Below are 26,003 nucleotides of genomic sequence, written 5' to 3'. Positions count from 1 at the left end.
TTTATATTCAGTCATTCATCAATTTCGTCATCTGTTGTTTGGGCGAAACGTTTCAGATTTTTCTTCAACATCATGTTATTTTATAAAGGGAGGTAACACTGCTACTAACCCATATTAAAAGATAAAACATGCCCACTAACCCCATATTAAATATACAGGGTCTCCACGTGTTTGCTTTTAACCAATGATATTCGTAGAAATGTATAGGAGGTAAGGTAAATGGTAATATTATATTATACTCTTATACAGTGAAACCTTTGTAATCTGTAAACCATGAACCGGTCTTAACTAAACTTTTGTAATCTGTAAACCATGAACCTGTCATAACCAAACTTTTGTAATCTGAAAACCATGAACTGGTCTTAACTAAACTTTTGTATAAAGAACTACAACAAAATGATCATAACTTTTTAGTAATTACCTGTATAAATATGTTACTAATAAGTAATCTCTGTAATCGGAACAAAATAGTCAGTACTGCAGAGATTTTATTTTATTTAAGTTTGAAATCAAACTATTCTGTCACTTCAGTCATTAAACTTGTATTGTGAATTGTTTACCTGTTTACCGTTAATAATTGACATAAAATTAATTCATCAAATACATCTCAGTCCAATATCAAATACATCTCAGTCCAATGTCAATTACATCTCAGTCCAATATTAAATACATTGCCGTCCAATCTTTAATTCATTCTTCAAATACATCTCAGTCCATCAGTGCTATCTTTAATTCATTCATCAAATACATCTCAGTCCAATATTAAATACATCTCCCTCCAATCTTTAATTCATTCATCAAATACATCTCCCTCCAATCTTTAATTCATTCATCAAATACATCTCCCTCCAATCTTTAATTCAGTCATCAAATACATCTCCCTTCAATCTTTAATTCATTCATCAAATACATCTCAGTCCAATTTTTAATAATAATTACAGACTGATTAAGTTTCTACAACCTTTCTACAAATCATGCTTTTTAGGTACAATAACAAGGCTGATTATAAAATACAGATGTATTTATACATTTTGATCTTGAAAAAAGGAATTTTTCTATTTCTAATCATGACTTTATTTATTGCAGAATCTGAATCAGAATGCAGCTGCAGGACCACAACAGACCATGCAGTCCCAGAATCCACAATCAATGGTCCATTCACCAGCACCGCCAATGTAGGTTACAGATTATATGATTATCAATGTAGAAAATAGTTTTTATAATTGTGAAATCACCTGTAACATATCAAACAGTAACGGCCTCTGGCCGAGTGGTATATGTAGTCAAACTACTGTATCGCTAGCCTGCCAACACTCAGGTTGTGAGTTTAAATCCAGCATGTGGCAGCTGTTTAATTGACTAGGATTGTCAGTTTTCCTACCAAAGGTGGGGTTCTCTCTGGGCATCTCCACCAATAAAAACTGACTGCCATGAAATTGCCAACAATCCTGAAAGTGGCCTTAAACACCTATCAATCAATCTATATAGAGCAGTAAAAAAATGTTATTCTTTGTACACTAATTAATGAATTTGATAAGCCAAAAAAAACCTCAAGAACACAGAAAATAAATAATTGTCTAGATAGTTTAAGTTTATTATGGTCATATATGTAATAAAGGTTTAATTAAAAAGAGCAATCTATGACTAAAGAATTGGAGTATTGATACATATGTTTAATATCATTTTATATTTAATTGTTAAGCTACACAATATTTTGAAGGAATTATACTTTTACAGTTTTCATAGCTGCAGATTTCATTATCGGTAAACAGTTGAGTTGTGTTTGGACAGCATGGGTAAACTTGGAAAAAACATTCTTTTCTCTTTTTCATTTTTAGTTATATATATTTTTTTAATTCTTGCATTTCTTTTCTTTCTTGTGTGATCTTTTCGGAGAGGAAAGAACTGAATACTGAATGTAAAATGTAAAGTCATGTATTTTATGTGTGAAACTGTCTATGGTGTTTGGTTGGTTATTTCTTTAAATCAGTGATGTCAGAATTATTACTAATGGTCAAAATGCACACTGTACACTCACTGACATTGATGTAAAGGCTAATGTCAGGTGCAAGTTTTTATTGTGGAATATCCTCTTAGTAATCCTTATTTTTTTGCAACAAGTTAAGGCAAGAGCTATAAACAAAGTTGTTACATGTTGAAATAAAAATTTCTATGATAAAACAGCTGGATTTAGGCAACTATGTCTTTATTTATATTTACCTAATTTCTGCCTGAGAAATAGTGTTGACTAACCTGGCCCAGAGGGCCATGTGATCTAACTGCCATCACTTGGCAGATGATGAAGTTAACTTATAAAATATTTTCTATGAAACTAATAAGACAATTTCGACCAATCTTGGTATGAATGATCCTCAGTGTATCTAATATTTTTTTTTTTTTTTATCAGTCAACACATTTCTGCCATGGCTAAAAATATAGCACGAGGGTAAAACACATTAATTGCCTTATATCTTGAAAACTAAAATAGATAGAGAAATTCCAAAATGGGCAAAAATGCTCAGGATGTCAAGATTCATATTATCAGATGACTCATAACGGAGTAATTGCTATTAAATGATGGATTTGTCAAATGTTCATGTTTTTGTCTTATAAAATAGATAGGTAAAGGCGTTGTTCAAGCCAAAAATGATCAGAAACACTAGATCCACAAAAGTGCTAATATGACCAAAACCACTGGATGACTTCTGGAGGAAATTTTTGATGAATTTTTATGTTTTTGTTAACTATCTGAATATCTATAAAAGATAGATTAAAACTGTAAAAAGCAAAAAAGATCAGCAATACAGGATAAACTAAAAAGCGGGAATAAGCAAAACCATTGGTAAAAACTAATATCAAAATCTTTACCAGGTGAGCGATTCAGGCTCTGAGGAGCCAGTAATCAGGTTTCTTTAATCAGCTGTTGGTAAATTGACCAGGTGTAGGTAAGAATGGGCTAGTTGTTTGCCTCCTTGTCAGTTGTCTAATTGACAATCATTCCACATCTTGGGTGTATATATTTAGGTATATGTATTTTCATACTAATATTATTGAGTTGGATATTTGTTTGTGAAAAAGACAGGTAGATTGATGACCCCACCATGTTAAAGTTAGGGGAAGGGTTTAGTACTAACAAATTTGTTTAACTCCGCCACATTATGTGTGTGCCTGTCCCGAGTCTGGAGCCTGCAATTCAGTGGTTGTTGTTGTTTCATGTCTTTCTGTAAATTATATTGTTTTAAATTAGGCTGTTAGTTTTCTCATTATACCCCCGCTTTAAAAAAGTGGGGTATACTGTTTTACCTCTGTCTGTCCGTCAGTCCGTCCCATGAATATTTTTCGTCGCATCTTTCTCAGGAACTACATCATAAGGGTTTCTGAAATTTGGTTTCAGGGTTTATATGAGGTCAGCTATACCGTGTGATGCGTTTTCAGATTCATCACTCAACAACTTCCTGTTTACCGAACACTCACATCATTTTACACATGACATCCAAGTTGAAAATTTTCGTCACATTTTTTCTCAGGAACTGCATTACAAGGATTTCTGAAATTTGGTTTCAGGGTTAATATAAGTCAGCTAAACCGTGTGGTGCGTTTTCAGATTCATCACTCAACAACTTCCTGTTTACCGAACACTTACATATTTTTACACTATTAAAATTATCCACTTGCAGCGGGGGTATCATCAGTGAGCAGTAGCTCGCAGTTTCACTTGTTTGAACTGTTTCACATTTTTCATGTAGGGGCCTATTATAACTGACTATTAGGTATGGGTTTTCTCATTGTTGAAGGCTTTGCTTATATCCATGTCATTTGAAATTTGGTGGATAGTTGTCTCATTGGGAATCATACCACATCTCCTTATTTTCATACTGTCTATATCTGGACATTGTTTGTTCCATCAATTTTATTGTGCCCTTGACTTTACATGTAACTATTTTAAAATCTGTTGTACCTGATTGATTCTGGTAAAGTATAAATTATATTAGAATAGATTGATTGATTGATTGATTCTTTTTAATGCCCCTGACACATTAAGTTTTACCCTTGTCCATCCGTCTGTACATCCCGAAATTGGTTTCTGTTCTCTAACTTTAGTTTGCCTCAACCAAATGTTATGAAACTTATACACAATGCTTATTACCACAAAACACAGATCAAAGTTTGAATTTTGGTGGCGTCACTTTTACCATTCTAGAGTTATGCCCCTTTACAAATTGAAAAATTGCTGAATTTTTCGTTTCCGTTCTCTAACTTAAGTTTGCATCAAGCAAATGTTATGAAACTTATACACAATGCTCAGATCAAGTACGAATTTGGGTAGCGTCACTTTTACTGAGTTATGTCCCTTTATAACTTGTATGCAAGCGGGGGCATCATCTGTGTCCCATGGACACATTCCCCATTTATTGTTTTATTGTGATTGACAAATATTTTATGACAAAAAATACTATATATAATTAGAAATACCTAACCACACCAAATCCAGACTTGCTTAAAAATGCCTTGCAATGTTAATAGCACTTTGTATGAACTCAAAAAAATTATTTTGCAGTTTTTATCTTTCCCAAACCAGTTTTTACAAGATTTGGACAAGTAACCTATGACTTCTATTGCAGACTTAAATACTTGAGATATCGTAGATAAAATACAATATTTTACTTCTTTTTCTATATACAGAATATTGATATAGGGTTAGATGATGCCAAATAAGTGCTCCTCTAAAAATCAACATGTTTCCTATAACAAAGAATTTGTTTCATTTGAGAAAGGTTGTATAGCCTTTATTTATATTGACATCATATGTTGTACATCACCATCTATATTTGTAAGTTAATAGTCATAGATACTTTATATTATCATCACAGGTCACAAATAGCATCATCACCAATGTCTATGATGACACCATCACCGGTAGCTCCTTCTCCAGCTGCCAGAGGTCAAGGAATGTATGGAGTACCCTCTCCCAGTAGTAACATGAACACACCAGGTTGGTAGATAATGCTCCCTCGCAGTCATTTGGAATCGCTGGGCAAAAATATTTCATTTTATAATTATGAACCGTTATTCAGGTGAAGAGACACTAACAGCTATACAGATTTAAAAAATTTGTTTTTCTTATAAACCTAAAAATTACAACAGCAGTAAACATATAATGAAGAACAAGTAAGATTATCACTACACAAGTTCTTGGGTTACCATTATGAATGGGTTGAGCATTACAATCTTAGTTTCTCCACTTACAAGTCTAACTAAAACACTGTCATACACAGTAATTACAATATTCGTTAGGTTCCCTGCATTGACACTTACTATTTTAGCTTTGTCATAGACACTATGACAGATTCATTGGGTTCCCTGCTTTGACACCATTTTAACTTTTTCATAGACACTATTACCAGATTCATCAGGTTCCCTGCTTTGACACTTAATAATTTAACACTGTCATAGTCTGTTCTATGGTCGGGTTGTTGTCTCTTTGACACATTCCCCATTTCCATTCTCAATTTTATTACCAGATTAGTCAGGTTCCTTGTTTTAATACTTACTATTTTAGTACTGTCATAGACACTATTACCAGATTCGTCAGGTTCCCTGCTGTGACACTTACTATTTTAACTTTGTCATAGACATTATTACCAGATTCATCGGGTTCCCTTCTTTGACACTTACTATTTTAACACTGTCATAGACTATTACCAGATTAGTCAGGTTTCTTGTTTTTATACTTACTATTTTAGTACTGTCATATACACTATTACAGGCGTTCTCCATCAGATAACCTCCGTTTATACAGGGCAACACCACAAATTGCACTTCTTTCATCTGAAAATCTGCCCAACAATGTTAGATTTGCAAATTTGTGGTAACAAACTTATTCTTCTCTCAGGATTAAACCCATACTTTTGTGATATCCTGCCAACACAGCCTGCACTGAGTTCAAGGCTCTAGTACAGGTGGTGTTGCCAAGATGTGACAGAAGCATGAGTTCAAATCCTGACAAACAAAAATAGCTGATTAGCAAAAGTATTCAGTCTACATGCCACAATACATCATGCCCTGTGTTACAACCCTAGTTAAAGCTGACAAGAAATGGTATTACTTGACTAATAAAAGCTATATTTGTATACAGCTTAGTAGAGTGTTCTAGGTCACTAGACACAGTGGAGGGCTGCAGGCTGAGTTGCCATGATGTCACAGAAGCATGTGTTCAAATCCATCTGAGAGAAGAACAAACATTTTAATATGTTAACTTATTTCAGGAATAAAAACAAAATTGGAAGAACCTTTTCCATATTTTTTTCTTGTTTTTTTCTCTCTCACACAAAATAGTGTAAAATTTTGTTATTTTATATTAATATTAAGTTCAATTATCTTCCCTTAATGAAACATATTTTTTGCAGGTTATCTCTTATTGTGAAATTTTTATGAATAAGTCAAGAATTGTAGTATTGAGAATAAGACAAAATGGTAAAATGTGTTGATTTGTAAGAAAATTGTAATAAATAATAAGCTTTCATATTCACATAATGTTTTTTATTTTATTTTTGGAAACAAGCAACGAATCTAAGATTGCCTACACCCTATAATGTTCAGTTTAACATTATATTTATTCAATGAGTGTAATGCCCATCCTTTAGTCATTCATTTGATTTGTAAACACAGCTGTTTGTTAAAAAAAAACTCATAAAATTTAATATTCTTTGTGAGAAAATGGTAATAATAGTACAGCTATCTGTATTCAATATATATATCTATTGTATATTTTAGCCATGAGTCATGCAAGTCCTGCTCCACGATCTGTAGAAGAACAAGCCTACTTAGACAAACTACAGAAACTTTCACGTTATGTAGAACCATTACGAAGAATGATCAAAAGACTGTCTACTGATAAGGATGAAGGTAAAGTACAGACTAAAGTTTTCCTTTTCAGTTATATATTGTAGACCATGCTGTTTGCAGGAATGAAGAATGTTGAAATATACTGTTATATATGTTTTGGTTTTTAGTGCTGTTTGATTGATGTATTACTCATGTCTAATGATATTCACTGGTCTAAAAATTTACAAAAATTAGGCCAGGAAATGATAGATGTTTATAAGAAATATATAGAAGTTTCATTGTAAAATTACAAAAGCATTTGAGTTTTTGAATTTATAATACTATTGTGTTGTTGGATACCAATGAAGGTCAGATTTGCATGTAATAAATTAATAACTCCTGCAAAAGTTCTTTCAAGAGAATGTTCCCTGGGTTTTGGTGAATATTAAATTTGGTTCTGACATGATTTATAACAGACATTTCTAAAATTCATTGTGGAGAAATTAAGAAATTATTCAAAACTAAGGTCCTAACTCCCAGAGTCAAAGTTGACCTTAGATAAATTTGGCTATTCTTTTTTGGTCCCTTTTTAGCTCACCTGACCTGAAAGGTCAAGTGAGCTTATCTCATCACTTTGCGTCCGTCGTCCTGCGTCCGTCGTCCGTCGTCCGTAAACTTTTACAAAAATCTTCTCCTCTGAAACTACTGGGCCAAATTTGACCAAACTTGGCCACAATCATCATTGGGGTATCTAGTTTAAAAAATGTGTCCGATGACCCCGCCAACCAACCAAGATGGCCGCCATGGCTAAAAATAGAACATAGGGGTAAAATGTAGATTTTGGCTTATATCTCTGAAACCAAAGCATTTAGAGCAAATCTGACATGGGGTAAAATTGTTTATCAGGTCAAGATCTATCTGCCCTGAAATTTTCAGATGAATCGGACAACCCGTTGTTGGGTTGCTGCCCCTGAATTGGTAATTTTAAGGAAATTTTGCAGTTTTTGGTTATTATCTTGAATGTTATTATAGATAGAGATAAACTGTAAACAGCAATAATGTTCAGCAAAGTATGATCTACAAATAAGTCAACTTGACCAAAATGGTCAGTTGACCCCTTAAGGAGTTATTGCCCTTTATAGTCAATTTTTAACCATTTTTCGTAAATTTTTGTAATCTTTTACAAAAATCTTCTCCTCTGAAACTACTAAGACAAATTTAACCAAAATTGTCCACAATCATCATTAGGGTATCTAGTTTAAAAAATGTGTCCGATGACCCTGCTCGCAAACCAAGATGGCCGACATGGCAAAAAATAATACATAGGGTAAAATGCAGTTTTTGGCTCATATCTCTGAAACCAAAGCATTTAGAGCAAATCTGATGGTATAAAATTGTTCATTAGGTCAAGATCTATCTGCCCTGAAATTTTCAGACCAATCAGGCAACATGTTGTTGGGTTGCTGCCCCTGAATTGGTAATTTTAAGAAAATTTTGCAGCTTTTGGTTATTATCTTGAATATTATTATAGATAGAGATAAACTGTAAACAGCAATAATGTACAGCAAAGTTTAATCTACAAATAAGTCAACATGACCAAAATTGTCAATTGACCCCTTAAGGAGTTATTGCCCTTTATAGTCAATTTTTTACAATTTTCATAAATTTTGTAAATTTTTGTAAATTTTTACAAAATATTTTCCACTGTAACTACTGGGCCAAGTTCATTATAGATAGAGATAATAGTAAGGAGCAAGAATGTTCAGTAAAGTAAGATCTACAAACACATCACCATCACCAAAACACAATTTTGTCATGAATCCATCTGTGTCCATTGTTTAATATGCACATAGACCAAGGTGAGCGACACAGGCTCTTTAGAGCCTCTAGTTGTCATATAGAATCTAATGTTCCTATCTTTTTTTAACATCCCTGGCTTCTGATAATGGTAAATCCAGAGAAGAGCTTTGGACACACTTAATTAATGAAGTGTTATTTCATTTACTATTCGATACCTCTGCTAGTGGACTGTTATTCCCTGAGTGTATCATCAAATCAGAAGTCAGTGCTTTGGTACTGACTTCATTTAAAACATACATTTCTAAAATTCTCTGCTGAATAATAGTTAAGTTAGTACTAGTGACCATCATGGTCTTTATGTAGTGTTGGAGTTCTTTACTTATGTTGAAGACTTTCAGTAAATATCAATGTGAAAAATAGCAGTAAAAGAACTTTTCCAGTATATTTTTGGAATATTATCTCATTTTCAGCTTCTTAATGTCAGTTTCCTCAATTTTTATGCCCCTGCCGTAGCGGAGGGGGCATTAAGTTTTACCCTTGTCCGTCTGTACGTCCGTCCGTCCCAAAGTTGGTTTTCGTTTTTCCAACTTTAGTTTGCCTCAACCAAATGTTATGAAACTTATACACAATTATTACCACAAAACACAGATCAAGTTTGAATTTTGGTGGCGTCACTTTAACCGTTATAGAGTTATGCTCCTTTACAAATGGAAAAATTGCTGAATTTTTTGTTTCCGTTTTCTAACTTCAGTTTGCCTCAACCAAATGCTATGAAACTTATACACAATGCTTATTACCACAAAATACAGATCAAGTTTGAATTATGGTGGTGTCACTTTAACCGTTCTAGAGTTATTTAAAAGAAAATTTAATCTACTGTAAACAGAAACCTAGAGAGTTGGTGACTATATAACTTTAATATACTATTATCATTTATTGCGAACCCAATGAAAGTTTTCCACAGTGCCATCTCTATCTTGACCAGGTATTTAAACTTTTGTAAGTTCACCTGTCCTATTGAATAAATACAATAGCTATTTTTCTCTGTGTAGTTTATTCACTGGGACCTTTAAATTTCTTCTAAGTTACACCCCAGTTCTATTGTTATACTTCATAGTTTCTATTTCTGAAAAAAGTGTAAATTGAATAGATCTATTGTTACGAATAACAATGGATTTTGACCACAGGGTGTGACGAGCGGGGTTTCTGGAAACCCCTGCTTCTACATCCCCAAACAAAGTCCATTGTTATTCATAACAATAGAAATTGATTATTTTTTAAATAGCATGAACATAAGAAATTACTAATGTCACTAATAGTGTTCATTACAAATTGTTTCGTGATATGAAAAAAAACCCACATTTTAGGAAATTTAAAAAATACCTGGTCAAGATAGAGATGGCACTGTTGAAAACTTTCATTGGGTTCGCAATAATGAGATTTTTTTTTTTCCAGATCATAAGAAAGACATAAGTAAAATGAAAAATTTACTCGAAATTCTAACAGATCCTTCAAAAAGGTAAATTAGCAACAAATTTTGTAAATAATTGTTAATGATAGATAGTGACTTTCATTGTACTGCAGGATGTATACATGTATTTATATGCATTTGGGCTGTCTGTGTAACTTCATGGTATCTTTGTGTAAACATCATTGCCATTCATCAGTAATTTGCACAGATATCTTTTTCCACGTAATGTAAACACAACACATTATACCCTTATATGATCATGTGAAAAATAATGTCATGCCTGTAGGATAAAACTCAATGTATTCATTTGTAAGATATACGTCTTTTACAGCTTCCACAACTTTGAGGTGAAATATTTAATTTATGGTCTGTTTACTTAAAGAAAGTAATCACCATTATTTAAATTCTAATCCCTTTAGATAGATGAACAAAGCTTAATCCTTTATTTTAGATTACCAATGGCAACCTTATTGAAATGTGAACAAGTCCTGGAAAAATTAGAACTACATCACAGTAGTACCAGAACTGTAAGTACACAACAGGGGGATATGCTGTATGGTTTAAAATTCAAAACTTTTTTTTTACCAGCTATAAATAATATGATGAAAAGTTGTTTTATGTCCAATTTAAAAAGTTTTTATGCCCCCGCCATAGCAATATTCATTACCACAAAACTAATATCAAGTACAAATTTTTTGTTTCCGTTTTCTAACTTTAGTTTGCCTCCACCAAATGTTATGAAACTTATACACAATGCTTATTACTACATAATACAGATTAAGTACAAAAATTGGTGGCGACACTTTTACCATTCTTGAGTTATGTCCCTTTATAAACATAAAAATTGCTGATTTTTTTAGTTTGTCTCAACCGAATGTTATAAAACTTACACACAACCGTTCCAATTTTATGCGTGTTTACAAATAGAAAAATTGCTGAATTTTTATACGACCTCAAAAAATTTTGCGGTCGTATATTGGTATGACGTTGGCGTCGTCCAGCGTCGTCCGAAGACACATTGGTTTTCGCACTCTCATTTTAGTTTAAATGAATGGATCTCTATGAAATTTTACCATAAGGTTCAATACCACAAAAGGAAGGTTTGGATTGATTTTGGGGGTTATGGTACCAACAGTTAAGGAATTAGGGGCCAAAAAGGGGCCAAAAATAAGCATTTTTGTAACTTCCAGACATAACTTGTATGGATCTCTCTGACATTGTACCACAAGGTTCCTTATCACACAGGGAATGCTAGGATTGATTTTGGGGGTAATTGCCTCAAAATATTAGGAATTAGGGGCCAAAAAAGGGGCAAAAAACAAGCATTTTTCTAGTTTCATGACAATAACTTGTGTTAGTGTATGGATCTTTCTGAAATTGTACTACAATGTTCCATATCACAAAGGGAAAGCTGGAATTGAGTTTGGGGGTAATTGACCAAAACGTTTAGGAATGAGGGGCCAAAAAGGGGCCAAAAATAAGCATTTTTCTAGTTTCCAGACAATTACTTGTGTTCGAGTGTATGGATCTCTCTGAAAGTGTACCACAAGGTTCCATATCACACAGGGAATGCTGGGATTGATTTAAGGGGTAATTGCCTCAAAATATTAGAAATTAGGGGCCAAAAAAGGGGCAAAAAACAAGCATTTTTCTAGTTTCATGATAATAACTTGTGTGTAAGTGTATTGATCTTTCTGAAATTGTACTACAAGGTTCCATATCACAAAGGGAAAGCTGGAATTGAGTTTGGGGGTAATTGCCCAAAACGTTTAGGAATAAGGGGCCAAAAAGGGGCCAAAAATAAGCATTTTGTCTAGTTTCCAGACAATAACATGTGTTCAAGTGTATGGATCTCTCTGAAATTGTACCACAAGGTTCCATATCACACAGGGAATGCTGGGATTGATTTTGGGGGTAATTGCCTCAAAATATTAGGAATTAGGGGCCAAAAAAGGGGCAAAAAACAAGCATTTTTCTAGTTTCATGATAATAACTTGTGTGTAAGTGTATGGATTTTTCTGAAATTGTACTACAAGGTTCCATATCACAAAGGGAAAGCTGGAATTGAGTTTGAGGGTAATTGCCCAAAACGTTAAGGAATAAGGGGCCAAAAAGGGGCCAAAAATAAGCATTTTTCTAGTTTCCAGACAATAACTTGTGTTCAAGTGTATGGATCTCTTTGAAATTGTACCGCAAGGTACCATACCACAAATGGAAGGTTAGATTGAGTTTGGGGGTGATGAATCATAAGGGGGTTCAAAAAATTTGGGTGGGGTGGATTTTTTTATTTTTCCTTTTTTTTTTCTTTTAAAATTTTCCATTTTAAGTTGGTTATTTCTGTTTTATATTTAAAAGCAAATAATAATGATATGGTAGGAGATACACACCAAACAGGATGTGTAAATTATTATATAATAAGTATTGTGCAATAGCAAGAAATTTTCAATTGCACAGTATTGCACAATAGCAAGAAATCTTCAATTGCACAGTATTGCGCAATAGCAAGAAATCTTCAATTGCACAGTATTGTGCAATAGCAAGAAATATCCAATAGCACAATATTGCGCAATAGCAAGAAATTGTCAATTGTACAGTATTGCGCAATAGCAAGAAATATTCAATTGCACAGTATTGTGCAAAAGAAGATACTTCGTAATAGACGTATAAATTGCTTATTTCTTGACCAATTTCAATGGGGTTTTATTCTTGAATTCTTGGGGTTCTTTAATATGCTGATTCTAACCGTGTATTAAGTTTTTGGATTTTGGGCCCCGTTTTTAAATTGGTCCACATTGAGGTCCAAAGGGTCCAAATTAAACTTTGTTTGATTTCATCAAAAACTGAATTATTGGGGTTCATTGATATGCCGAATCTAACCGTGTATTTAGATTCTTAATTTTTGGTTCCGTTTTCAAATTGCTCTACATTAAGGTCCAAAGGGTCCAAAATTAAACTTAGTTTGATTTTAACAAAAATTGAATTCTTAGGGTTCTTTGATATGCTGAATCTAAACATGTATTTAGATTTTTGATTATGGGTCCAGTTTTCAAGTTGGTCCAAATCGGGGTCCAAAATTAAACTTTGTTTGATTTCAACAAATATTGAATATATGGGGTTCTTTGATATGCTGAATCTTACCATGTATTTAGATTTTTGATTTTTGGGCCCTGTTATCAACTTTGTCCACATTGAGGTCAAAAGGGTCCAAAATTAAACTTTGTTTGATTTCATCAAAAATTGAATTCTTGGGGATCTTTGATATGCTGAATCTAACCATGTATTTAGATTTTGGATATTGGACCATAATAGGTGAATGTCCAATTTAAAATTTTTAAGTTCTTAGACCACATTCATTCTGTGTCAGAAAGATATGCTGTGTCAAATATTTAATCACAATCCAAATGCAAAGCTGTATCAAGCTTGAATGTTGTGTCCATACTTGCCCCAACTGTTTAGGGTTCGACCTCTGCGGTCGTATCAAGCTGAGCCCTGCGGAGCATTTTATTAGTTTCTGTTCTCTACTTAAGTTAGCCTCAACCAAATGTTATGAGACTTACACACAATGCCTATTACCACAAAACTCAGATCAAGTTCAAATTTGGGTAGCATCACTTTTATTGTTCTTCAGTTATGTCCCTTTATAACTATATGATATGCAAGCTGGGGCATCATCTGTGTCCACATGTGGACAGTACTGGACACTATCCACATTTATTTAGTATCATGCACATCATTATAATGTTATTGTAGATCAAAACAATTACTAAAATGTTTTGTAAGTAGTGATTCACAGTATATTGAAGTTATGGACCTTTTGGAATCAGTCATCCTACATAGTTTATTGTGTTGGGATGATTTCTATACAAGACCAGAGAAACAAATCAATTAATTTGAAGGATTTATTTTTCTTTGCAGACACCTAGTAGTACAACAACAGTTACAACAGTTAGTTCACACATATGTGCTCCGTTGCTGGAGGCTGTAACAGCACACATCATGTCTCCAATGTTTAACCACTCCCTACACAGAACATTTGGTCCAGCCATGACAGCTCTATATGGTGCTCCAATAAGGTAGGAGATTGATATATTAATACTATGTAAAAATTAAAAGACTTCAAGATGTTAACATACAGTCTTCTGCAATAGAAAAACAAGTTTAGACAATTTTTTAAATGAGACTTCAAAGATCTGCTATCCCCACCAATTTGTTGAAAGCATAAAAAGGTAAAATACCAAGAAAAACGCACTACTGAAGAGGTTCCAAACTTGGAACTGATTTTTAGTTTTTACTAGTTTTCAGAACTCAAAACTACCCAAATTGTTTTACCAGTACTTTAAGAAAATACTTGTTAAGACAGATGACCAATACATGGTGCCATTCAAATAAGAAAAAACTTCACATTATAGCAGTTCTTAAAGCCTAGAGAAGTATTTCATCTAACATTTTTACAAACATATGCTAGAAATTTTCTCATTTACATTTTCTTTACTAAAAATGGTTCATATTGACAAACAGTTTCTTGACAAGAATGTATGAAATTATCAAACCACATAATGAAAATCTTTTGAGTAGAAATCTTAATTTGATTCCTTAATGTTTTTTTTTTCTATTTATAGAGCACCAAGTCCTCCACCTAGAAAGCGGAGGAAGATAGAGGAATCTGATGAGGAGGATGACATTCCACATATCTTGCAGGGAGAGATAGCACGACTTGGGGCACGCTTTAAAGTCAACTTAAATCCTTTATATAACAGTAAATCTAAGACAGTACACTTAATATGTAAATTAGGTAAGTGACAAAAGTAGAAACACTTCAAAGGTCCCAATATTCTATGTATTAAATACAAATAAATTACAGGATTAAGCTGGGGTCACACATTCACGATTTTTACTGCCGCCCTTGACAGGACCATTCCTGATTAAAGTTTATCGAAAGTCTGATCAAGATCCTGTGAATCGTGGCTGGAAATTCAAACTTGAATTAAAATTTGTTAAAACATTTATTGAATCCCGACAACTATCTGATATTGTTCAGGAAGCGTCCAAGATCAGCCGTTTCCAACCGAATTTGACCCGATTATCACGTTCTCAATCTGATTCTAATCCGATTGATATCTTTCGCAGGGTACAAAATGACCGAATCTGTCCCGACAGTGTCCTTATTCTACCAATTGTTGTCCAACAGAGATCAGACAGTGAACCGACGCTGACGGAAGATATCCGTTACAAAACTGTCGTCATATTCGGGATGATCAGGTACTGTCAGAACATCACAGTCTGCTGTACCGCATTGCACACGGCTTTGTCTGGACTCAGTCGTATTGTGTCCTGTAATTGTCGGGACTCGTGACGTGGGTATCATTGCCAAATTTCGTATTAATAACGGGTCTATTCCAGAACAGTTTCGGCAAAAACTGTTCACATTCGGCAAGATCTGGATGCAATCTGGACTCAATCGACAAAAAAACAGCAATGACAAATTTGTCCAGATCATAAAATTGAGAATGGAAATGGGGAATGTGTCAAAGAGACAACAACCCGACCATAGAGCAGACAACAGCCGAAGGCCACCAATGGGTCTTCAATGCAGCGAGAAACTCCCGCACCCGGAGGCGTCCTTTAGCTGTCCCCTAAACAAATATGTATACTAGTTCAGTGATAATGGAGGTCATACTAAACTCCAAATTATACACAAGAAACTAAAATTAAAAATGATACAAGACTAACAAAGGCCAGAGGCTCCTGACTTGGGACAGGCGCAAAAATGCGGCGGGGTTAAACATGTTTTTTGAGATCTCAACCCTCCCCCTATACCTCTAGCCAATGTAGAAAAAACAAACGTACAACAGTACGCACAGTAAAACTCAGTTTAAGAGAAGTCCAATTCCAATGTCAGAATAGGAAACAAAAGAAAATAAACAAAATGACAATAATACATAAATAACAACAGACTACTAGCAGTTACTGACATGCCAGCTCCAGACCTCAATTAAACTGATTGAAAGATTATGTCTTCATCATATGAATATCAGGCACAATCCCTCCTATTAGGGGTTTAGTATTATACCGTCATAAAATATATGAGAAGAACACAACCCGTGTCATGCCAACAACTGGTTTTAGAATAAATATCTTTAATTCCGATGCAAAGACCCTATAAGTGAATCAATATTAAAGCCAAAATATGCAATCTTTAATGACCTGACAACAGTATCGTAACTATATCCCTTCTTAATAAGTCTGCTTAAAGGTTTTGTTAGCTTTTGAGGTGAATACTGGCATTTTTGTGCTTTGTAAAGAATATTACCATAAAAGATTGGATGTGAAATACCCGAACGTATAAGATGTCTGCATGTTGAGTTATATTTACGAATGATGTCCTTTTACTGATGATAAAATTTAGTAAATGTTTTGACTAGTTTATGATATCGAAAACCCTGGTGTAATAATTTTTCAGTAATATATAAATTTCTCTCGCTAAAATCTAATACATTGTTACATACACGAGCGAATCGTACAAGTTGAGATATATAAACACCATAAGAAGGTGACAAGGGAACGTCACCATCTAAAAATGGATAATTAACGATAGGAAATGAAAAATCATCTCTTTTATCATAAATTTTTGTATTAAGCTTCCCGTTAATGATATAGATATCAAGATCGAGGAAAGGACAGTGGTCATTGTTAGTATTAGCTTTATTTAAAGTAAGTTCAACAGGATAAATTTCTTTAGTATACATACTGAAGTTGTCATTATTGAGAGCCAATATATCATCCAAATATCTAAAAGTATAGTTAAATTTTTGTATCAGATGTTGTTTCAATGGGTCTTTGCAGATTTTAGTCATAAATTGTAACTCATAACAATACAAAAACAGGTCCTCAATAAGTGGTGCACAGTTAGTCCCCATTGGAATTCCGATAACTTGACGACATACGGAATCTCCAAAGCGAACAAAAATGTTATCAAGTAAAAATTCAAGGGCAGATATAGTATCAAAGCATGTCCAATTGACATAGCTCTTTTGTTTGACCTAAAAGAGTTTGAACATATGTATTTGCATTCCGACTTTTTAAATGCCCATTTAATTAGGTGTGTGAATTTTTTCTTAATAAGAATATGAGGCAAAGTGGTATATAGGGTAGAAAAATCAAAACTTTGAACAGATTCAAAATCACCAATATATGCATGCAATTTATCAAGTACTTCCAACGAGTTTTTGACACTCCAAAAGTACAAATGTACCGTAGTTAATTCCACTATTTTCAAAGGCCTTATTTGAACAATTTATTATCAGGTTTTTGATTGTACCAAGTGTACTAGCACGTTCCACAGGACAACTTCCAGATAACACAGAACATTGTTATGATTATAATCAGATACATCAGAATCTGTCACGACATGGTCAGGATTGTAATCTGACTAGACAAAATTGGCTGAGTTTCCCTGAATGTTGCTGGACACACCTAACTGTCCGGGGGGGGGGGGGGGGCTTGGCCAACCTCTCCGGACCATTCCGGATCAGTAGGAATCTTTTACGAACGTATACAACTTCGTTAAGACAATGTTAGGACATTCCAGATCAATGAGGATAGTTATCCGACTTTTTAACTTTTCATGTCTTAATGCTGTCTGATCTCAAACGGGAGCCATAATTGGCACTGTGTGAACGCCGCATTACACTGGTAAACTGAACAATTAAGTAAATCCTGATGGAGGTTCAATGTTCAGTCTTACAATATCCTCTGAATAACTGAAAACTAAGAAGGCACATTATGTATGAAAATTACGGTACTGGTGTTTATTGTGTATTTTTCTCTATACCCTTGTTATTTCACTGATTAAGACATTAAGAGAAGAGGAGAATACTCACATTTTCAAAGTCAGGAATGATGTCAGTGCTATTCCTTATAAATGTTTTCGTCAATGGAGGAGTTGGGTGTTTATCACAGTCTCAAAGGAATTTGTTCTTAATTTATGAAGACTATTGGGGGTTTAAAGCTTGACATATGGTTTGGACATGTGTCAGCCATTTGTTACAATTTGTTGACATCTATAGTGTGTGATAAGATTTTGTGAGGGAATTCGATGTTTGCTATACCATGGTTCACTTAAACGCACTTCATGACAATAACGCTGAATAAATGTTTTCCAGTATTTTCAAAAATGATTTTGCTATGTATCCGTGTATTATATGATAATAAATTAATGCTTTAAGAAGGTTAATTTTCTGTATAAAGTCAATAATTTTGACGACTTTTGAAGCCCAAACTTTCTATTGCTTTAAATACACTAATGAGAGATCGAAAAACAATGGCAATACAGACATATAGGTGTTTGAACTTCTAAAAAAAAGTTTGGATGATGAGTGTTTTGTAGTATTAACAAGAAATTGTCTTAAAAAATCTCTCATTTTCTCCCTACCCAATTTACCCCTAACACTCAATTTGATATGGACTGGTCATTGTTATTAAATCTTACGCAATTCGATTGGATGAAGTTATTATTGCTTCACCTTTAACTGTTTACCTGTTCAAATTTTCCTGTGTGTATTCTTTAAGCACACAAAATTTTATTACGTAATAATAATTATTGTTTATGAAGACAAAATTAAGGATGGCAACTCTAGCTCCGAAGTTAAAAAATCTTAAAGAAATTATAAAATTGCTCTTGTTTGTGGATAAACAATTATAATTATGGTTTGTCTTTAGTTTTCTGTCCTCATATTGTACTAAAAGGTCAACATGGTCAAGTTGAATTTGAATTATTATTTTATTTTAATAAACACGACAAAACTAGATTAAGCTAGATTTAACTAGAGTAAAAATTAAAGAATATAGAAATGAAGATCCCAATCCATGCCTTAAATGTATAATTATATTTTGTATATCTGAAAACTGGTTAATTTGCATTTCTTTTTACATACACGTGTGGTTTAATTGATCACCAAACTGTACACTGGAAGAATTCATGATATTTTTATGAATGAAACAAAAGGTAGAAAGGGTTCGGTTTTGCTATTCTTACTTTTTCATGATTTTTTTGTACTACAGTGAAGTTTTACAATATTGAGAAAGCGTGTTGACCAGAAATTTAGAAACTTGACAGATCATGTGTTTTCATTTTTTTTATCATTTTGATGAATATAGCATTGAAATATATTTTACGCACGTCTACAGAAGGTAAAACGCTTGTGTGTCTTAACAGAAAATAGCATTTTTCAGTCTCGTCAAGCTGTTATCAGTCCAATTTAATCCAAATGAAAGCAGTAAGTTAATTAGGTCAAAATATGACCAATCTGCAGATTTTTGTACATACATTTTAAGACTGGATTTGTCTACCCCATAAAATTATGTTACTCACTATAGATGTTTTTTTTTACAAGTTGGGATTGATAAAAGAAAGCTCCCTTTCCATTTTGATTTTTTTTCTTATTTGTCGTTCCAGAGTTACAGGACTTTAACAATCAGATTTAAGGCATTTTTTCACATTTTTGCTATCTACTGATTAAAAACCTTCTAAATATTCCACTTTATTATTGCAGCAATTTTATTATATAACAGAAGGGAATATATGCCCATAGTGCAGCTGTTTATTTCCAATCAGGAAGCAAATAAACATATGTTTATTAATTTTAGCTCATTTATATGTTTTGGAGTTTAGTGTTATGTCCATTTTCATTGAACTAGTACACATTTTTGTTTAGGGGCCAGCTGAAGCCCACCTCCGTGTGCAGGATTTTCTCATTGTGCTGAAGACAAATTGGGGGCCTTAGGCTGTTTTCTGCTCTTTGGTAGGGTTGTTGTCTCTTTGACACATTCCCCATTTCCATTCTCAATTTTATATATTAAAAATTAATTGTGCATGTTTTTAGGTTGTTTTCTTTAAATTATTTGTAGGAAAACTTTCATAATCAATATCTAATTTTCTTCTTGAAGAATTTCTTTTTGGTAACCTTTTGAAACTACTTGAAGCCACTGCAGTCTAAAATACCAATTCTATCTTTAGCTTATTAAGATTATTATTATTCAATTATTCTGTTGTTTCCTGAAGACCAAACTTCAGAAAAATTGAATTATGATCTACATTAGCAGAATTTGACAGCAGAATCAATATTAGTCAGATTTTAATGGCTTTAGGGAATTTTTAATAGGAAACAGAAGCTAAATCTCACTCGAAAAAGTCAGAACATGTATTTAGGAAAGATTCATGTAGATGGTTTCAAACAAAAGAATCAAGAAAAATGTCAAATTTAATCCCTTTTCTTGAGAGGCCCTAATACACTAGATTTTGTTTTTCAAACTTAAATCAAAGTGCTTTTTGTTAAAACACAGTTTTTGTTTCTCTCATTTAGGAAACACTGCAGGTAAAAAACAAATTATTAAGTCATAAAGTTCCCATATTGTTCTAGAACTTTGCTGTAAACCTAGGGATTTAGTTTGCCCTATCGCACATTTTCCATCTGTTTAAAGGATAATTTTAGGCTATTAACTGAATATGGTTTTTGTCTCGCCTTAAAGGAGCCAAAAAGCAAGACATAGGTATGCTGTTTCCGACGGCGTTGGAGGCAGTGTCAACAATGTATTAGTTTGTGATTAGGTCAGTTCATGTAGAACCACTAGTGGTAGGTTAATGATATTTGGTATGCAGTTGTATTAGCATTTGCACATATCACTTCCATGGAGATAATTTGGCCCCACCCCACTCAGTCATGGTCTATTAACTTTGAAACTTTTTCTTACTTAACATGTTAAAATTTGTGATTAGATCAATTTAAGAGGAACGGCCATGTTAAGTCAATGATAGTATAAGCATTTGTAAGTCTTCTTCTCCATGGAGATTATTTGGCCCCACCCCTATCAGGGTTCATTGACTTTGAAATTTTTACATTGTTTACAAGTTAAAGTTTGTGTTTAGGTTAGTGTTAAGGTAACCACTTCTGATAAGTCAATGGTATTTGTATGCAGTTTTATAAGCATTGACATTTCTAATTTCCATGGAGGCTATTTTGTCCTGCACCTTAAGTAAAGGTTCATGTGTCAACACTTTATTTTTGTCGAGCCTTCGACTTAAGTCGAAAAAGCGAGACATAGCAATCCTACATTCCGTCGGTGTCAGCGGCGGCGTCCACAAATATTCACTCTGTGGTTAAAGTTTTTGAAATTTTAATAACTTTCTTAAACTATCCTGGATTTCTACCAAACTTGGACAGAAGCTTGTTTATGATCATAAGATAGTATCCAGAAGTAAATTTGTTAAAAACAAAATTTCATTTATTCAGTATTTTACTTATAAATGAACTTAGTTTTTCTGCCAGGAAACAATACATTCACTCTGTGGTTAAAGTTTTTAAAATTTTAATAACTTTCTTAAACTATCCTGGATTTGTACCAAATTTGGACAGAAGCTTGTTTATGATCAAAAGCTAGTATCTAGAAGGAAATTTTGTTAACATTTGTACCTGTTTATCTGTATATTACTTATAAATGGACTTAGTTTTTCTTCCAGTTAACATTCTGCAGTTAAAGTTTTTAAAACATTTATTAGATTAATAAACTATCCTGGATTTATACCAAACTTTGACAGAAGCTTCTTACAATCAAAAGATAGTATCTAAAGGAATATTTTTATTGATTTTTTTCCTCATTTTTGTTGAGCCTGCGATTAACAGCAAAAGTAGGCGAGACACTGGGTTCCGTGGAACCCTTACGAATTTTTTAATTTCCTGCATCATACATTTTGAAGGCAAGGTTTTGGAAGTTGTCTTTTTAAATTAAATTATTTGAAGTTGATCATTATCAATATGCCTAGGAAACTGAAAACTTTTAAATTTCATTTAGTCTTCATTGGTTGGAAGAAGTTTTAAAACAAGGCACTTGCTACGATTACCCGCAATAGGTAACAATAAGAAATAATTATTGTTACTTTGGAGACTATTAATATATATATATGTCTCTGAAATATGTAAAACAACCTGTACGGGGCAATGACATGAAGGCAGTACAATGTATCAAGATGCTACACACAAAAAGACATAATTTGCAAATATTATGTTAAATTTTGCAGGTAATAATAACTGCAGGGAACTATAAAAAATGATAATATTGTTACCTGCAATTTCTGTACGAAATCTGGTCCCTGTCCGGAAATACTTTTCGGGAATTTGTCCCTGAAGTAACCATTATTATTTCTTATTGTTACTTTTTGCGGGTAATGGTACCTTAAAACAAAGGGGTAAGATTGGTAAAGTGCATATTTGGCCCCAATTATTAGGTTCAATTTTTCAAGATAAAAAATGTTTTAAGTTAATGAAAAGACATGTGAGAAAGTTAAATAGAACTGTTTTTGTCAAGTTTTATTTTAAAGCGTTCATTTTTACATCCCAAATTGGCCAAAAATAGAGATTTTTGCGAAATTTGACAAAATCGCCAGATTTCAACCAGATTAATGCCCAAGAAACATAGAGCGCAGGTTTCGACGAACTAAATTTTCAAGTCAAATATGTTAGATAACAAACATTATGTTAAAAGATATTTTTTGTGGACGCATGCACTCTATGCTTCCTGTCAAAAAAATCATTGGAAATATACCCGTTTTCACTGAAATTTCATGGAAAGTAAAAATGAGTACTATTTGGGATGTCATGAATAGAACGCAAGTATGTAAATTTTCAACAAAAAGACATATTTTCTATTAAGTGATTGTACTAGCTTATATGCATTGTAATATTAGTTAATAAATCCTAATTTGAAATTGTAGCTAGAAATAGACGCCATTTTAGAACCTTATAGAACCTACTCCTTCGTTGAAATTAATCAGAACTTAAAATTTTAAGTTGCTTTTTGATTTTGTTCTTAATCAACATTACCCAAATAAACCAAGTTTGTTTTCACTGAAATTTCACACATTTCCATGAATGAGTTATTGCGCATTGTAGAGAGATGGGTATAATTTATTCTAAAAATGTCTGTATATGGTCAAAAGAGATTGATTTCTTCAAGTCAACAAAAGTGTATGGCCTGCAGTGACAGTGTTAAGTTGTGAAACTCCTCTGCCAACAATGATGTGCTAGGAAAGGATTATGATACATTAGATTTACCTCCCTTTGGATGTAAAAAATCCAAAATTATAAAAACTGTTTATACTATCCTAGTATTACTGACTAACATTGTTTGAATCAAATACCCAGGATGTCTGATACAATTCCTGATTACCTGAGACATGACAAAACTTAAGACTGACAGTATTGACAGGAAATCTTAGACATCTGAGGGTAAGACGCTTAATCGGGCGATAGTTCCCTGAATCAGAGATACTAATTCTTACCTGGAGGGTATTGAGATTATTTCCTCTAAACTTTAAAGAAAATCAAAAAGCAGGAAATTGACCATGTGTGAGTTCTGTTCATGACAGTTTGGAGAGAAGAAATATCTTCATAGGATGTGGGACATATCTCCTTAAATAACTATGTCATTTGAGTGGCTATTGTCCAAAATTAAGTAACCTTTAAAATTAAATGCATTGATTAAAAGCTTTCTGCATAATTTAGAATCAATAGTATAATCGCTTTTAATCATCTGAATTCTAATCATATGTAATTTTTTTTTATTTGCAGATGATAAAAATTTACCCAGTGTGCCGCCTATAACTGTGACAGTACCAGAAAATTATCCTGATACCAGTCCAGAATGTGACTCCAAACTTCCTGAATATGGTAAGTGCCTGACAGTGAGAGGTTTTGCTTATATAAAAAAGAAGATGTTGTATAACTGCCAATGAGACAACAATTTACTAAAGGACAACTGTATGACTTCAAAAAAGACCCTGGGATGGCAATTTCTTCGTAGCCTTGTCTTTCCTATTTTTATACGACCGCAAAAATTAAAAATTTTTTGGTCGTATATTGGTATGACGTTGGCGTCGTCGTCGTCGTCGTCGTCGTCGTCGTCCGGCGTCGTCCGAAGACACATTGGTTTTCGCACTCTAACTTTAGTTTAAGTGAATGGATCTCCATGAAATTTCACCATAAGGTTCAATACCACAAAAGGAAGGTTGGGATTGATTTTGGGGGTTATGGTACCAACAGTTAAGGAATTAGGGGCCAAAAAGTGGCCAAAAATAAGCATTTTTATAACTTTCAGACAATAACTTGTGTGTAAGTGTATGGATCTCTCTGACATTGTACCACAAGGTTCCATATCACAAAGGGAAGGCTGTAATTGATTTTGGGGGTAATTGCCTCAAAATTTTAGGAATTAGGGGCCAAAAAAGGGGCAAAAAACAAGCATTTTTCTAGTTTCAGGACAATAACTTGTGTGTAAGTGTATGGATATTTCTGAAATTGTACTACAAGGTTCCATATCACAAAGGGAAAGCTGGAATTGAGTTTGGGGGTAATTGCCCGAAACGTTTAGGAATTGGGGGCCAAAAAGGGGCCAAAAATAAGCATTTTTCTAGTTTCCAGACAATAACTTGTGTTCAAGTGTATGGATCTCTCTGAAATTGTACTGCAAGGTACCTTACCACAAAGGGAAGGCTGGGATTGAGTTTGGGGGTGATGAATCATAAGGGGGTTCAAAAAATTTGGGGGGGGGGATTTTTTTTTTTTCTTTTTTTTCTTTTTTTCCTTTTTTTTTTCTTTTAAAATTTTCCATTTTAAGTTGGTTATTTCTGATTTATATTTAAAAGCAAATAATAATGATATGGTAGGAGATACACACCAAACAGGATGTGTAAATTATTATATAATAAGTATTGTGCAATAGCAAGAAATTTTCAATTGCACAGTATTGCACAATAGCAAGAAATCTTCAATTGCACAGTATTGCGCAATAGCAAGAAATCTTCAATTTAACAGTATTGCGCAATAGCAAGAAATATCCAATAGCACAATATTGCGCAATAGCAAGAAATTGTCAATTGTACAGTATTGCGCAATAGCAAGAAATATTCAATTGCACAGTATTGTGCAAAAGAAGATACTTATAAATTGCTTATTTCTTGATCAATTTCAATGGGGTTTTATTCTTGAATTCTTGGGGTTCTTTAATATGCTGAATCTAACCATGTATTAAGTTTTTGGATTTTGGGCCCCGTTTTTAAATTGGTCCACATTGAGGTCCAAAGGGTCCAAAATTAAACTTTGTTTGATTTCATCAAAAATTGAATTATTGGGGTTCTTTGATATGCCGAATCTAACCGTGTATTTAGATTTTTAATTTTGGGTCCCGTTTTTTAAATTTGTCTACATTAAGGTCCAAAGGGTCCAAAATTAAACTTAGTTTGATTTTAACAAAAATTGAATTCTTAGGGTTCTTTGATATGCTGAATCTAAACATGTGTTTAGATTTTTGATTATGGGCCCAGTTTTCAAGTTGGTCCAAGTTGGGGTCCAAAATTAAACTTTGTTTGATTTCAACAAAAATTGAATATATGGGGTTCTTTGATATGCTGAATCTAAACATGTATTTAGATTTTAGATTTTTGGCCCAGTTTTCAAGTTGGTCCAAATTGGGGTCCAAAATTAAACTTTGTTTGATTTCAACAAAAATTGAATATATGGGGTTCTTTGATATGCTGAATCTTACCATGTATTTAGATTTTTTATTTGTGGGCCCGCTATCAAATTGGTTCATATTGAGGTCAAAAGGGTCCAAAATTAAACTTTGTTTGATTTCATCAAAAATTGAATTATTGGGGTTCTTTGATATGCCAAATCTAACCGTGTTTTTAGATTTTTAATTTTGGGTCCTGTTTTTTAAATTGGTCTACATTAAGGTCCAAAGGGTCCAAAATTAAACTTAGTTTGATTTTAACAAAAATTGAATTTTTGGGGTTCTTTGATATGCTGAAGCTAAACATGTGTTTAGATTTTTGATTATGGGACCAGTTTTCAAGTTG

General features: G+C 33.3%; 1 protein-coding gene across 6 annotated transcripts in view; it reads left to right on the top strand.

The window, feature by feature from the left end:
- The window catches only part of LOC127712162 (mediator of RNA polymerase II transcription subunit 15-like), a 151,505-nt gene that overhangs the window by 119,041 nt on the left and 6,461 nt on the right, over positions 1-26,003 (top strand). For 5 of the 6 annotated variants that reach the window (XM_052218452.1, XM_052218450.1, XM_052218453.1 and 2 more), the window contains 9 exons: positions 1,087-1,175; positions 1,738-1,764; positions 4,872-4,993; positions 6,775-6,906; positions 10,081-10,144; positions 10,548-10,623; positions 14,012-14,169; positions 14,716-14,888; positions 23,719-23,817. In XM_052218452.1, coding sequence (XP_052074412.1) covers positions 1,087-1,175; positions 1,738-1,764; positions 4,872-4,993; positions 6,775-6,906; positions 10,081-10,144; positions 10,548-10,623; positions 14,012-14,169; positions 14,716-14,888; positions 23,719-23,817 — 940 coding nt within the window. The remainder of the gene's footprint in view (positions 1-1,086; positions 1,176-1,737; positions 1,765-4,871; positions 4,994-6,774; positions 6,907-10,080; positions 10,145-10,547; positions 10,624-14,011; positions 14,170-14,715; positions 14,889-23,718; positions 23,818-26,003) is intronic. The other variant, XM_052218451.1, reaches the window with a different exon arrangement.

Source organism: Mytilus californianus, unplaced genomic scaffold (assembly GCF_021869535.1).
Source record: "Mytilus californianus isolate M0D057914Y unplaced genomic scaffold, xbMytCali1.0.p SCAF_8, whole genome shotgun sequence".
Taxonomy (NCBI): Eukaryota; Metazoa; Mollusca; class Bivalvia; order Mytilida; family Mytilidae; genus Mytilus; species Mytilus californianus.
This window is presented reverse-complemented; position numbering and strand designations above follow the sequence as displayed.